The following is a 14,723-nucleotide window of genomic DNA, read 5'->3' as shown; positions in this document are numbered from 1 at the left end:
TTTTATCGTTGTATTTCATTCTTTTTCTCCCTCTACCGTTATTTTTTTCTGTTTTTTAGTTCACTGTCATCTAATCCATAACTATCACGATTGTCTAGCAAAATTCATAAAAAATAATTAAATTGTCTAAATTGTTATCTCTATTCATGAGTTATTAACAGATAATTATAATTGATATTATTTTAAAAAAATTAAAGTATAAATTAAAAATAATTACGGAAATTAAAATATAAGTTGTTATTAGGTCAAATATTGAAAAAAAGGAAGAAGAAAAAAAAAAAAAACCGTCAAATTCGTAGAGAAAAAGGAAGATCGGCGCTTCTCACCTTCGCTCTCTGTGTCTCTCTTTTTCTGCCCAAAAAATCCGCGCTCTCTCTCTGTTTCTCAAAACATTAAAAACAATTTCAACAAACCCCCCCAAAAAAATCCACCCCCCCCCCCCCCCCCCCTTCTTCTCTCTCTCTCTCTCTCTTCGCGTCTTCAAGAAATTTTGTGATATTGTTTTGAACACACACACACACACTCTCTCTCTCTGTTTTTATCTCCGAAAATTAGGGTTTTGTTTTTGACACTTGGACGACGAACACACAGCTACACAAAAGGTACGCTTTTGTTTCATCAATTTCAATTTCATCTTTTTGTTGTCCCTAATATGGATTTGTATTGAATTTCTCTGCACTCTAGATCTCGATTTGATTGTACAATCCCATCTTAACGAGAAATTATGTGAATTTTGTTCAGGTGATATGTGTGGAACAATCAATCTTAATCTCATTAGGCCACTACTGTTGTTTTCCAATTTCTTGTGCTTTGATCTGAAATTTGGGTTTTTGATTTTGTATCTATTGAATAGGTTTTGTTTGTTAGGGTGATCTTTCTTTTTAGGTGTAGAAATGGTGGGTTGTGATTGAGTGTGGTGGTGGGTGGCCCAGGGGAGAGGGTAGTGGGTTAAGATGACAGATATTCAGCAACAATTGCAACAGAAATCTGAAACCGCCACAGATGCCCGCTCTGAATTTGAGCTGGGATTGGAGGATTTTATGCGTGGACAATTCGATGGTTGTATGCCATTTGCATCATGTAGCTCTCCACGTAATGCCGAGGATGAGGATGATGAGGGTGATCAACTTGTTAGGAGGAGGAGGAGGTCGGATCTTGAAGGGGATGATTTAGCTGAGTCTTCTGCTGCCCGGAGGCGCCACTCGCGGATTTTAAGCAGTTGGGCTGCCCGGCAGGCACAGGAGATGATTACGACGATTGAGAGGAGGAATAGAGAATCGGAGTTGATGGCACTCGCGGGTCTTCATACAGTTTCCATGCTTGATTCGTCATTCTTAAGGGAGTCACAGTCTCCTACTTCGAGAAGGCAGGGTAATGTCGAGAGACCAAGCACCCAGTCATCATCTATTTTGCAAATGTGGAGGGAGTTGGAGGATGAGCACTTGTTGAATCGTGCTCGGGGAAGGGTGAGAGAAAGATTGAGGCAACAGAGGAGTGTCGAGTCGAATACAAATGTGTCTACAAATATGTCTGAAAGCCGGGGTAGTGAGATTCAGGGAAGTTTGGAGGATGCTAGTGAAAGTGAGAATGACTTTGGAAGTTGGTCCCATGATCAGATGGTGAGACAGAATGAGCATGATGACCGTGATACTTCTAGCCGTGAGCAATCTCCTGACCTTGGTGAAGTTGAGAGGGAGAGGGTCAGGCATATTGTTCGGGGATGGATGGAGAGTGACATCACTGACCATTCACCTAATGTAACACAGAGGAGCAATAATAGTCCAAGAGCAGAGTGGCTTGGTGAAACTGAGCGTGAAAGGGTTAGGATTGTGAGGGAATGGGTGCAAATGACTAGTCAACAACAGAGAGGAGCTCGTGGTGGTCGAAGGGATGAACAAGTTGCTGGACTTGTACCTCAAGCTGACCAACTTCGGGAAGGGCTGGTTGTTGACCATGATGAAGGCCAGCCTGAGCATGCTCGCAGGGACATGCTGAGGTTGCGTGGCAGACAAGCTCTAATCGATTTGCTTATGAGGATTGAGAGAGAAAGACAGGGGGAACTTCAGGGTCTGTTGGAGCATCGGGCTGTTTCTGAATTTGCTCATCGCAACCGCATTCAGGTCTGTTGCTTTTCATTGACACTGTTTGTTCATTATATTGTTGTTCATTGACTTTATATGTTTCCTACCGTGCATAAAAACTGACGTGTTGACTCGAAATAGAAATACAAAAAGTGCATTGGATTTGTTTGATGGAATCTAAAATCAATTTAGGATGTTCTTATGTTCCTTACAATTTTTGTGTCCATACTTCATGCACATGGTAGTTATGGTTCTGAGAAGTTGGTTTTGGGTTTCAATTTTATTTGTTGTATGGAAATTATGTGCTTGTTTGGCATGTGCTAAAATAGCACATGCTATTTTAGCACATTATCCTATTTGGGTTATAATCATCTTATTTGGGTCACATCTCCTCTCTACCACATCACTTCAAACCCAACCCATATTTCATATTTTTTCGTAAAAAGTCAAAAAGTATGCTAATCTAGCACTTCCCAAACAACCCTTATATCAATTTGAGAGTAATCTATAACAAATAGAGCGTGTGTGTGAAATGCAGGATGGAGAAAAGTTCTGTGTTTATTCAGATGCCCTTTTTGCAATATCTTCATGGATATTGTGATTGAATGTATATTGTTTAATATTTTAATTCTTTTCTATTGACAATTTTTAACTATTTCTTGATTGAAAAGTTGGCAATCTTTAATAGATATAACCAAATGATGAAAAAAGTTGTGTAGGTCACCACAAGTTGTTTTAATCTTGGGCATTGCATTTCTCAGCTTAGTTTTGATCTGTGGAAAGTAGTTTCTTGCCTAAAGTCCTCGTGGACATATAGATTGGTGGTCTTTTTCCCATCCTGTTAGATTGAACTTCCTCAGGAACAAGGTTTAACTAGTAACTACTTTGTAAACATTTCAGTCAGTAATATCTGTCTCATTCTCACTTTGATTTTGCCCTCTTAATTTTACATATTGCTATGGCAGAAAAATCCATCAGTTGTTCCATATTTTCTCCTTTTGGCTAGGCAAGAAATACAAGTGCTTCTTTGTTGCATACATATGCTAAAGGACTATTTCAAGGTTTTATAGATTCCTTGTCTACCTTTGAGATTTAGATATTTGGTAATGAAAAAAACTATATTGCAGTATTGGATAGGCTTTGGTTATTTGTAATTTATTTATTTATTAATCTGCAGTGCTTCATGTAACGATGCTCTAAAATAAGTAATCTGTATGCAATAACAAATGGATAATTGTTACTAGTAACAATGTATTTGAATTAGTTAACCTACATCTTAGATTCAGATTTATCACAGAATAAGGCATTGACTTATTTATTAATTGATATTGAGCCCTGAAATCGTTTCCTTGTGAATATGTTTGATTCTGAGTTTGCATGTTTAATTATGGCTTGACCATTTATGCAAATTTTACCAGTCATTACTCAGAGGTAGATTCTTGCGAAATGAAAGGCCTGTTGAGGAGGAGAGACCCCCTTCTATGGCAGCGAGTGAATTGGTTCAGTTAAGACAACGACATACTGTTTCTGGCTTAAGGTATGTTTTATTTTAATATATATTCGTGTACAATAGTGTTTTAATTTTTAAATTTACTATTGGTTGGAACTCCTTTGGTGTTATGTTTTTCAGATGATCAGTTAGTTTGTATATGATCTGGTTGTTCTTATGATGGTCTTCAGAAGTGAGGAAAAGATTACTGTAATAGTTTAATACTTTTAGTATGAGGAGGGGACCTTTTTTTAGGTCTATTGTTCCAAGTACACGAGTTGCCAATTGTTTGGTAGTTTCTGTGATTACATCATTAGGATTTTTTTATTTATTTAAAAAGGCGCAAATAATTTCATTAATTATTACATGGGCGGCAATCCCTTAATGCTGTCTATTTTTAATGAAATTTTATTACTACTAATAAAAAATTCATAAATCATTTATGAATAAAATGATTTGTTATTCTAGTTTTATTATGCTAAATACTTAGATACATTTTGGTCAGAGGAATAATAAAAGATGCACCATCACGACCTTGGTAAATTCATTTTCCGATTTTATAGTTTTAAAACATTAGATCTAACGGTTATTGGAAGGGGCCATCATTTGGTGTGTTGGTAAAACCTTGGGCTACTAAGCATATGTGAAATTACTAACAATGAACTCGTGTTGAAGTCTGAGGCCACCTTGTGCAATTTAGAACTGTACCCAGTCTGCCCCCCTGCCAATACCCTTGAATATTCGGGATCCAGAATGGCAGATCTGCTGGTGATTGGAGTAAGAAACTAAAGAAAAGTAAAAAAAGAGATTACTCCTCTGTGCATTTTGGTAGTTCAATGGGGATCTTATGAGTCATCTGACTATTAGAAGTCAGACATCAATGAGATCTCGTATTTCTCTGTCATGCTAATATGCTATAATGACTTCACCTTGTAGGTTTTTATAGTCAACTACAAATAAAATAAACCAAACCACACCAAACTAAGCATTTTGTCCCAATCAAGTGGGATCAATTACATTAATTCTTTTTTGTCATTTGGCTCTGTCATGGGCTATATGCTCAACTAAATTAAATAAATTCCTATATTTTTTTTAATTACCACATCTCATGTCAATTTAGGTCTTTCCCCCTTTAATATTTATGTGATTTAACATCTGAATGAGACGAGCAGTACTATTCATAATACACTGACTTGTAAAAACTATTAGTTCATGGGATGGATTCTTATTTGATTTAAGCACGTGATTGGGATTTTAGGTCTCGGTCTGTTCATTTATGAGCCTACATGCACATACTCAGTTATCTGGCATGGATCAATTATGTGCAATGTAGTGGTTTAGTTCTCTGTTTCCAGGGATTAGATTAGTGATATCAGCATTTTATAATGCCAATTTGCTGAGTCTTTGGTTGTTTGGCATCACAGCGTCAAGAACAACTTTATTGATGGTTATTATTATTATTATTATACTTTTGGGAACAGACTTTTTTAATAACTTTTTGGCTAAAATATGATGTAAAAAAAACTAGTATGTTTGGGATAATGTTTTGGTTTTTTACGGATGTGCCAAAAGTATAGAGAAGAGAATCTTTGACTTTTTTGTATAGGTTGTTGGTTTTTTGGTTTTTTTAATGATTTTTTAGCTTTTTAGGTAAAAAAGTCACTTGTTAAACGAGACCTATTGTTCTAGTATTAGCCTTTTTTTTTAAATGGCGATGGTTTTAAAATGACATAATGAGCAATTCTTTCGAGCAGGGAAGGGTTCCGCACCAGATTAGAAACTATTGTTCGTGGTCAAGTAGTCACCAATCCTGATACCTCACCTAACAATAACACCACTGATTCTAGAAATGATCAGATCCATACAAACATTCCACAAGGGGCCCAACATGAAAACCATGAGCAGTCGCAACCTAGAAGCCAGGCAGCTGACATCCATCGGTTATCAGATCCTATAGGAAATTCTGAAAACAACACAGCTGCTGAGAGCATTTTTTGGGAAGCTAGTGTTAATCACGGAAGTGATTGGCAGGAACAAGGCATGGAAGATGGCAGAGGAAACTGGCAGAACGCTGCATATAATCAGTTTAATGAATGGACAGATGGCACTGCTGGAGATATGGATGTTAATTGGCAGGAAAATCCTGTTAATGATTGGCCCCAGGAAACTCTGGGAAATGAAGGTGTCGAAGAGGGTCATCCGCAACAAACCCATGAGGGTTGGCATGAAAATGATGCGAGGGAAGCTGTGGAAAATTGGTCAGAACCACCTTCCGACCCCCCTAGAATGCGCCGTTTTATCCCAATCAGAAGAGTCAATAGATTCCACCCACCTGATGATGATAATGTGTATAGTATGGAACTCAGGGAACTTTTAAGCAGGTATTAGTATGTGTGTGAAAAGTTTTTTTTTGGGTATTTTTGTTTGTTATTTTTGAATTGTATATGAGCCATCTAGGCGTTTTTGCTTTTTGCTTTTCTTCTCAAATGGGATTTTCTGCTCATTGTAGGAGAAGTGTTTCTAATCTTCTTCGAAGTGGTTTCCGTGAGAGTCTGGACCAATTAATTCAGTCATACGTAGAAAGGCAAGCCCATGCTCCGATTGACTGGGATCTGCACAGGAACTTGCCTACTCCGATACCTGCTTCACCAGAGCGGGATCAGGAGCAACAGAGGGATGAGCAGAATGGGAATCCGAATGATGCTATGGGTAGACCTTCACTGGTACTACCATCTCCTCCAGTGCCCCCTCCACAGCCACTTTGGCATCAGGATTTACATCATTCTACTTGGCCTCGACATGGCATGCATCGTTCAGAACTTGTGAGTCACCCTACCCCCTCCAAAAAAAAAAAACTGTGTGTGTCTCAAAATATTAGTCCCTTATTCAATTTTTCATTGTCCTAAAATATTAGTCATTTTTCAAAAATCAAGGACAAAAATAATATGAATTTTCTATTTTTTCCTTTTAAATTCATTAACAACATAAAAAGTACAATTATGACAATTGATATTCCTTGAAAAATAAACTATCAAAGGGTAATTTTAGAAAATTAATTTTTTAAAGTGCAATAATTGTACTATCAAAAAAAGTTAGATTTTCCAAAACGAACTATTATTTTGGGACGGAAGGAGTATATATATTTCTCAGGCTATCGCAGTATTATGTTTTCTTGTGTGATGATTTTTAGTGGAAAAACCATATAGATGTTTTGTGAAAACTGATTATGTTCATTGTGTTTTATGCATCATCTATAGGTTCAGATTCATCTTATATTTTATGTATCATCTGTAGTACAAATTCTTCTTTTTTAATCCCCTTTTAACGGGGAGCTCTAACCACATCTGGTTGCACTGGGTGTCAACCAAGAGGACATCTGAAGGGAGTTGGATCGGCAGGAGCAACCAGTGCCAACGCTTAAGGGCTTCCCTTACGTACTAAAGGAAGGAAAACTCAACTAGTCATAACTAATACTTGCTCGAAAACAACCCCCTCCACTACAAACATCTTGTCTTTCAAATCTTCCCTCACAAAAAACGCTCTTTTAGATTTATAGGAAATCATCCGTTCATTCTGTGTTCTGTCATTACTCATGTTGCTGAATATTATATGGAAATGCTACTATATAGGCCCCGTTTGGTGTAACTGTTAAAACAACTTATAGATTATAGCTTAATAGATTATAGATTATGACTTTAATCAGAAGTTGTTAATCTATTTGGTGTAGCTGTTGGATTATAGATTTAAGTTGCTGAGTAGTATTTGTTAAATAAGCTGTGAAATAGTTTTTTCAATTAATTTTTATTTTTTGTTTGTCTACATTTTTCAAAAAAAATAAATAAATAATCTATAGTCCATTTGAGTCTTTTTCTATTTTTAAAAAAATAAAAAATAAAAAAATTTAAGAGTATAACCATAAATTAACATGTCTACAGCAGAAGCTGATAATCAGAAGTAAGGGGTGAGCAGCTTCTTAGAATCAGCTTTTTTGAGATAAAATAAGCTGTTAGAATCAGAAGCTGTTTAAAATAATTTTAACCAAACAGTCTAAAATAACTTTTTCAAAGCTAAAAGCCATAAGTTTGCTCTGAAAAGCTGAAACAAACACGTCCATAGTAGTTGGGAGCAATTCCTATTTGGAAAATGATATTCATACATAATTTTTTTTCATATAGAATTTAAGACAAAAATGATTTGTTAATGACAGTCTTGTAATTATGAACCAAAGTGATGGGCATTTTGACTTACAATGAATGTATAAAAATGAGACATAATTTTTTGTATAGGAATTGTGTTTGTGTAGCATTACCTGGTTCTAGAACAATATGAAATATCCACATAATTTGATGGCTTGGGGCATATAACCATGAGTGCCATTTTAATTTTGTTCTTGACTAATATGCAATCTTGGTGAAGTTGGCTTTTACTGACTGGACACTTTTTGGACTCTTTCATATTAGGACATAACAATTATCTCTTCTTAGTCCTTTCTTGGTGGCCAATGATTTTTGGAAATTTTTTTTCATTTTAATTTTCAGTGTCTGATGAAACTTTTTTTTTTTTTGCAACTATATCTAGTATTTGTATATATGTTTATGCACATGTCACCTTGAACTGAATGTGGGAATGGTGATATGGAGCAGGAGTGGGAGATGATTAATGATCTAAGAGCAGACATGGCAAGGCTTCAACAGGGCATGAGTCACATGCAGAGGATGTTGGAGGCCTGCATGGACATGCAATTGGAGTTGCAACGCTCGGTAAGACAGGAGGTCTCTGCAGCTCTAAACCGGTCATCTGGTGGAGAGGGTTAGTGTACAGTCCCTATTTAATGATTCTTGCACTTTCACTTTTACGGAACACCACATTTATAGTCCATTTGTGTCTCAAGTGATTTGGTGAGAAATGAAGAGAAAAAAATTCTGTCGTATTTAGTTTATAAGCTAAGTGAGAAAGGATAAGAAATGGAGAGAAAGGTAACTCTCTTATTTTATAGGTTTCATTTTCCACCAAAATTGGTAGGATTTGGTGAAGAAACAATCTGATTGGTTGTATATTTTTTATAATACCAAGATTGCCCACTAAAAAAAAACGAAGGAAGAAAAAGAAATCCCACATATATCCTTATATCACATACCTTGCTTTTTACTCATCTGATAGTAAGAAAATACCATCATTTCTTTTCTTTTTTCACCTAGCAATCCAAACGGAGCCTTAGGAACTGAAAATGAGAATAATTCGCACATGCCCTTCATGATTTATGAATTCTGCTTTCAGTTTTGAGAAAAAAAAGAAGAGGGTTTTAACCAAGAACTATATAATAGCAGCAATCACTTTTGTTTCTCACTTTATTTATTCTTGTAATTGTATTGTGAAATGCAATATGTTGCAGGGCCGGCCGAGTCATCGGAGGATGGATCTAAATGGGGTCATGTTAAGAAGGGAACTTGCTGTGTTTGCTGTGATGGCCACATTGATTCTCTTTTGTACAGGTACACCTCATTCCTTGTGCAATTCCTTGTTTGATATGTAGACAAGCTCACAGATATGCATACAGACACGTGCCTAAATGCACATACATGGATAGATATATGTATAACTATGGTGATATGATATTGAAAGACGAATGATTCTGCCATTTACTGAAACAAAAACCAGAGGCCCAGAGCTCTGTTACAGAGACGGAACCAAACTAAAAAGATTACTACACTTCGCTATAACACTCTCTTCATTCTACTTGTACAATAACTAGTATTCCAGCTCATACTAGTAAAGCCCAAACACCTCCAATGGTAATATTCTTCAGCCAATCATATTTGTCCACATCGTCCTCTCTTTATTTCGAATTCCACCAGCTCGTATCATATGATCACCATACGACACACCATGTAAATGGAAAAGGAAATAAAACAACTTTTTACCAATCACCACTCTAGCATTTTTTGCCCATTAATTTTTTGCTTCTGTAATTTAATGTTTTATGTTGATATATTTTCTCTCCCTCTGTTCCTCTCTTTAAAATTTCTGCAGATGTGGGCACATGTGCACTTGTTCGAAATGTGCCAATGAGTTGGTTCGAGGAGGGGGGAAGTGTCCACTGTGCCGGGCACCCATTGTTGAGGTTATTCGTGCTTACTCCATACTGTAAAATGAAAAAGGCTAAAAGAAAAAGAGGAAAACAATTGAGTGAAAATATTTAGGAGAATCATTAACTTTCGAGTATTTATTTTGTAGAGTGTGTGTTTAGTTTTGCCGGTGTTTTCTGATATTATTTATATGGCAAACGCTTTTGCATTGTATAATTGGAATTAACAAAAATGGCACCTTTTTTTGATGATTCTTCATTCATTCGTAAATAAAATTCCACTGAGAATTCTCTGTTTTCGTTCTCATCACGTCCTGTTCTGGGAAACTCTTCTAGTCAATAATTGTTATTAAAATTTCTGAAATTTCTCTAGCTGGTTTAGCGTCATGTATTTTCTCAATAAGATTGTGACCTAATGTTTGGGAGGGGCCTGACAACGGAAGATTTTTTTACTGATTTTTTAAAATTTGATTTTTTTCTTTCTTTTTTTTTTTTTCTTCTGTGTCGGCTCATTTTCTTGTGTTGAAATTGTTTACAGTCTTTTGTCTCAATCTGTCTAAATTATATTCGTGTCTTTCTACTTTGCTATTAACCACCCATCCTTCGTTCCAAGTCCTAGGTAAGTCATTTGGTTAGGCAGTGTTAGATCTTAGGAGTTCTCCGAACTGGGTATGTGTGAAAATATAGTATGTGAAAAGATGATAAAATTAGATAATGTATTGAGCTGTAAACTATTTCAAGATAAAATGAGTCGATTATTTAGAAGTAATTCTTCGGTTAGTTTTAGGTCAACAACTTTGCCTTCTATACCTAATCAAGGTTTAATAATCAATGAAGAAGATGTCGAAATACAAAATGATAAAATTGATTTAAGTTGGAATATATCACGTTTACCAATTAAAGAAATTTATAAAACTACTTTTATACAAAATACATTTAATGTTAATCTTCATGTTAAAATTTTAGAACAAGTTTATACTTTAGAAAAATCTAGAGAAACATGTCAATTATTTGATACTAATACTATTAAACGTCATTTGAAAACTGGTCATAATTTTATTCATTTAGGGTTAATTCAAGTTGGAATCAAACCATTAACATAACAAAGTAAAAATACTTCTGTTTTACTATACTTAAGAGATGCTCGTTTTCTTGATTATAATGATAGCTTAATGGGTATGATGGAGACTGGTCTTTACAAAGGACCCGTCCATTTTAATTGTTTTTCTGATTTCACTCTTAGTCTTAGAGACCCTTATATATTAGATGCTTTGACTCTAAATACTCAATTACATGGCTCATTTACAAATATGAAAGAAAAGGTTTATAATATTGCTTTAATTTATCGTGTTCATTACAAATGTATTAAAATCAATTTGAATGTTCAAGCCTTACACAAAAGTCCTAAAGACAAAACCTTACTAATCCAAAGTAGTAATAATGATACTAATATAAATATTTCTCAAATTATTGAATGAAAAAATATTACTCTTCCCGACCAATGGATTACAGTTAATGAAAATTACAAACATAATCAACGACAATCTACTTATCAAGATATTCAAGATATTCAACAATTTATTGATGGATCTGTTAGGATTAATTTTAATCGATCTCAATCTTCTCGTCATAGCATACCTACTGATGTTGAAACTGAAGATGAAATATTTAATACACCTTTATTCCGAAAAAGTAGTCAAATTCATATTGGTCAAACTTTTCATAGTAAAATGAAAGGTGTAGATAACTCCACCACTTTCCAAATTAGTAAACCTGTTTATTTAACACACACATTTACCTGAAGATGACACTGAATCTCAAGATTCTCTAATCCAAACCGATTTTGAAGTTATACAGATCAATCCTCAATTAATGACCATTAGTAAACTTTTTACTCCTGATCTTGATAAATTACATATTGAATTTAAATCTAAAATTAATAAAACCAAACATCATACTTATAGGCTTAAATATGATTCTGATCAACAATATAAAATTACTCATAAATGGTACAAATTTATGATTGAACATAAAATTGAAATTACTTTATTTGAATATTTAGAAGACCATTATAAAGAAGTTTAAACAATTACAAAACATAAATGGAAAACTTCTCCTACTACTACTGTTAGTTCTAGTCATCCTCCCTTATCTACCATAATCATAGAACATCAAGGATCTACTATTCAGGCTTCTCCTTTTAAATTAACTAGCACTGACCCTGAAATCAAAAAAGTTATTGAACAAAATAATTATACCAATCAATGTCTAAAAACTATTGATAAACAATTAGATAAGATAGAAACCAACTTAAAAGATTATTCGGCTAACCACACCTCTTCTAGTAAACAAACTTTAGACCAACCCATATTAAATTTATCGAGTAATCGGTCTAAATGAGATAGTCTAGCAACTCAAGATAATTCTACTGTTAAAGTTATAGAACAATTATTTTCTAAATTAGCTACTGGAAAGGCTTCTCCTTCTACTGAAAAAGGTCTTACTGTATTAAATCAACAACCTCCTATTTCTACTCAATCAGAAACTGATACAACTGATAATGAAATTAATATCTTAGCTCAACAATTTCAATCAACTAATCTTAATAAACTTCATTATCCTAAACCTACTCCAACCACCCTTACCAAAAATTAGTATTCTCGTCCCACACTATCTGATTTCCAATATGAAGAAACTAATCTTAGTAATCAATTTTTTGTATCTGCTAAACAGTTATATGAATGGAATATCGATGGTTATAGTGAAGATCAAATCCTTCAAAAATTAAATCACTTATCCATGGTTGCAAATAGTTATCTTGGTAATTACCCTGATTATACTCAACCTGAAATTGTCTCATTGATCACCTTTGGTTTTACTGGCATGCTCAAATCTTGCTGGGAAAAATATCTTACTGAAGATCAACGAGAATCGATTTTACATACAAGTCAAAAAGATGAAAATGATTTACCTATATTTGATGAAAATATTGGCTACTATAAACCTGATGGTATTAATACCTTAATTTATACCATAGTTCGACATTTTATAGGTACTCCTATTAATATTTATTCTCGTATACATGATCAACTTAGTAATCTTACTTGTCCTACATTAAGTGATTTTAGATAGTATAAAGATATTTTTACCTTTAGAGTTATGTTAAGAGAAGATTATACTAAATCATTTTAGAAAGAAAAATTTATTAATGGATTACCTAGTCTTTTTGTCCACAAAATTAGGGATGTACTTAGTCAACCTACAGGTGCTATTGAATATGATAATTTAACTTATGGTGATTTTATTAGTACTATTTAAAAAGAAGGTTTAAAAATGTGTATTGATCTTAAACTTAGTCAAAAAGCTGCTAAAGATAAACATAAAGCTAAATATGAATTAGGTAACTTTTGCGAACAATATGATTTACCTCCAGTAGCACCTTCTCGCCGTACAAAACATAAATACAATAAACATAAGTCTTTTTCAAAATATTTTACTAAATATAGAAAGAATTATTCACCTTCCAAATTAACTGATAAATTTTATAATAAACCCAAAAAGACATATTATAAGAAACCACATCCAGAATCTAAATCCACTAAGGATATTACTTGTTATAATTGTGGAAAAAAATGTCATTATTCTAATAAATGTAAAGAAAAACAAAAATTAAAAGAAAAAGTTAATCAACTCCAAATTAATGATGAATTAAAGAATCAATTATTTGAAATCTTCCAATTAAACCAATCTACTAGTAATTCTGATAATAATTCTAGTAATCCTCAGGATACATCTTCTGATTACCATTCACATAGTAATAATTCTGATAATAATATTAAATTAGGATGTAATGATGTTTGCTGTAAACCAATTAAACAACTCGCTGTCCTTACCAAACAACATCAAGAAGAAACTGCCCTTATCAAATTAATTAGTCGATTAGAGGATCCAGAATTAAAACAGAAATATACTGCTAAATTAAAATATTTATTAACTGATAAGAAATTGAAACCTGAGAAACCAATTATTAGTTTATCTAAAACTTTAGAAAGATTCAAAAATAAATCAAAAGACATTACTCTTCAAGATTTACAATAAGAAATTAATCAAATCAAACATTTAATCAAAGATTTTCAAAATAAAGATGAATTATTAGAAGATGAAATTACTGTTTTAAAAATTAATAAAAGTTTAGATAATTTCCATGCTAATGATGCCATTTCCCCGAAGAATCTGATAATGAATTTGAACATACTAATCCTAATAATATTTTATTTGATAATCGATCCACTCATTTCTCTGATCATGAAAACAAAAGATTAAATCTTCTCAATAAAATACATATTCAAAAATGGTACTCCAAAATTAAACTAGTAATTAATGATTTTGAATTAGAAGTTATTGCTCTTATTGATACTGGTGCTGATCTTAATTGTATTCAAAAATGATTAATTCCTACTAAGTATTATGAAAAAACTAGTGAAAAATTAACTTATGCTAATAGTAGTCAAATGCATATTAAATATAAATTACCACAAGTTCATATTTGCCAGAAAGACGTTTGTTTTAAAACATCTTTTGTTTTAGTCCGAAGTATGACTGATAAAGTTATTCTAGGAACACCATTTATATTTTTGCTATATCCATTTACTACTTCCACTCAAGGAATAACTACTCAAGCCCTTGGCCAAACAGTTACTTTTAAATTTTTATTTCCTCCTGAAGCTCTTGAATTACATCAATTAAAAGATTGTTCTATTTCCCAAACTATTAATAGACTAACTCGACATTAAGATTTCTTAAAGAAGAAGTTAATTACAAAAGAATTGAACAACAATTAACTGACCCAATTCTTATATCTCAAATTGAAGAATTTAAATTAAAATTAGAAACAACTACCCACTATCTTTTGGCATAGCAAAAAACATGTAGTTACACTTCCATATATTAAAAATTTTAATGAATGACAAATTCCTACTAAATCTAGATCTATTCAAATGAATCATGAATTAGTTGAAATGTGTAAAAAAGAAATTAATGAATTATTAAAAAATAAGATTATTAGTCA

The 14,723-nt window shown here is 33.3% G+C and overlaps 1 protein-coding gene across 2 annotated transcripts; it reads left to right on the top strand.

Annotated features, from left to right (window-relative positions):
• Positions 1 to 252: 252 nt before the first annotated feature.
• LOC114321221 (uncharacterized) lies at positions 253 to 9,962 on the top strand. 2 transcript variants are annotated; one of them, XM_028268389.2, is made up of 8 exons: positions 253 to 602; positions 854 to 2,120; positions 3,500 to 3,618; positions 5,325 to 5,951; positions 6,080 to 6,392; positions 8,214 to 8,379; positions 8,963 to 9,062; positions 9,601 to 9,962. In XM_028268389.2, the coding sequence occupies exons 2-8, from the start codon at positions 954 to 956 to the stop codon at positions 9,716 to 9,718; spliced, it is 2,610 nt and encodes an 869-aa protein (XP_028124190.2). In that variant the 5' UTR covers positions 253 to 602; positions 854 to 953; the 3' UTR covers positions 9,719 to 9,962. The 2 variants fall into 2 exon arrangements, with proteins under 2 accessions (XP_028124190.2, XP_028124189.2); XM_028268388.2 differs by having other exon boundaries at positions 259 to 602; positions 742 to 2,120.
• The last annotated feature ends 4,761 nt before the right edge of the window (positions 9,963 to 14,723 follow it).

This window comes from Camellia sinensis, chromosome 1 (genome assembly GCF_055761805.1).
Source record: "Camellia sinensis isolate YWXY chromosome 1, ASM5576180v1, whole genome shotgun sequence".
In the NCBI taxonomy this organism is placed as follows: Eukaryota; Viridiplantae; Streptophyta; class Magnoliopsida; order Ericales; family Theaceae; genus Camellia; species Camellia sinensis.
The sequence above is the reverse complement of the archived record's forward strand: the minus strand, read 5'-3'. Positions and strand labels throughout refer to the sequence as shown.

Excerpts from the sequence above, each read along its gene's own strand:
- LOC114321221 (XM_028268389.2), top strand. The coding sequence starts at position 954 with ATGACAGATATTCAGCAACAATTGCAACAGAAATCTGAAACCGCCACA. Across the intron at positions 5,952-6,079 it reads CTCAGGGAACTTTTAAGCAG|GAGAAGTGTTTCTAATCTTC; the intron begins GTATTAGTATGT and ends TGCTCATTGTAG. Across the intron at positions 8,380-8,962 it reads CCGGTCATCTGGTGGAGAGG|GGCCGGCCGAGTCATCGGAG; the intron begins GTTAGTGTACAG and ends AATATGTTGCAG.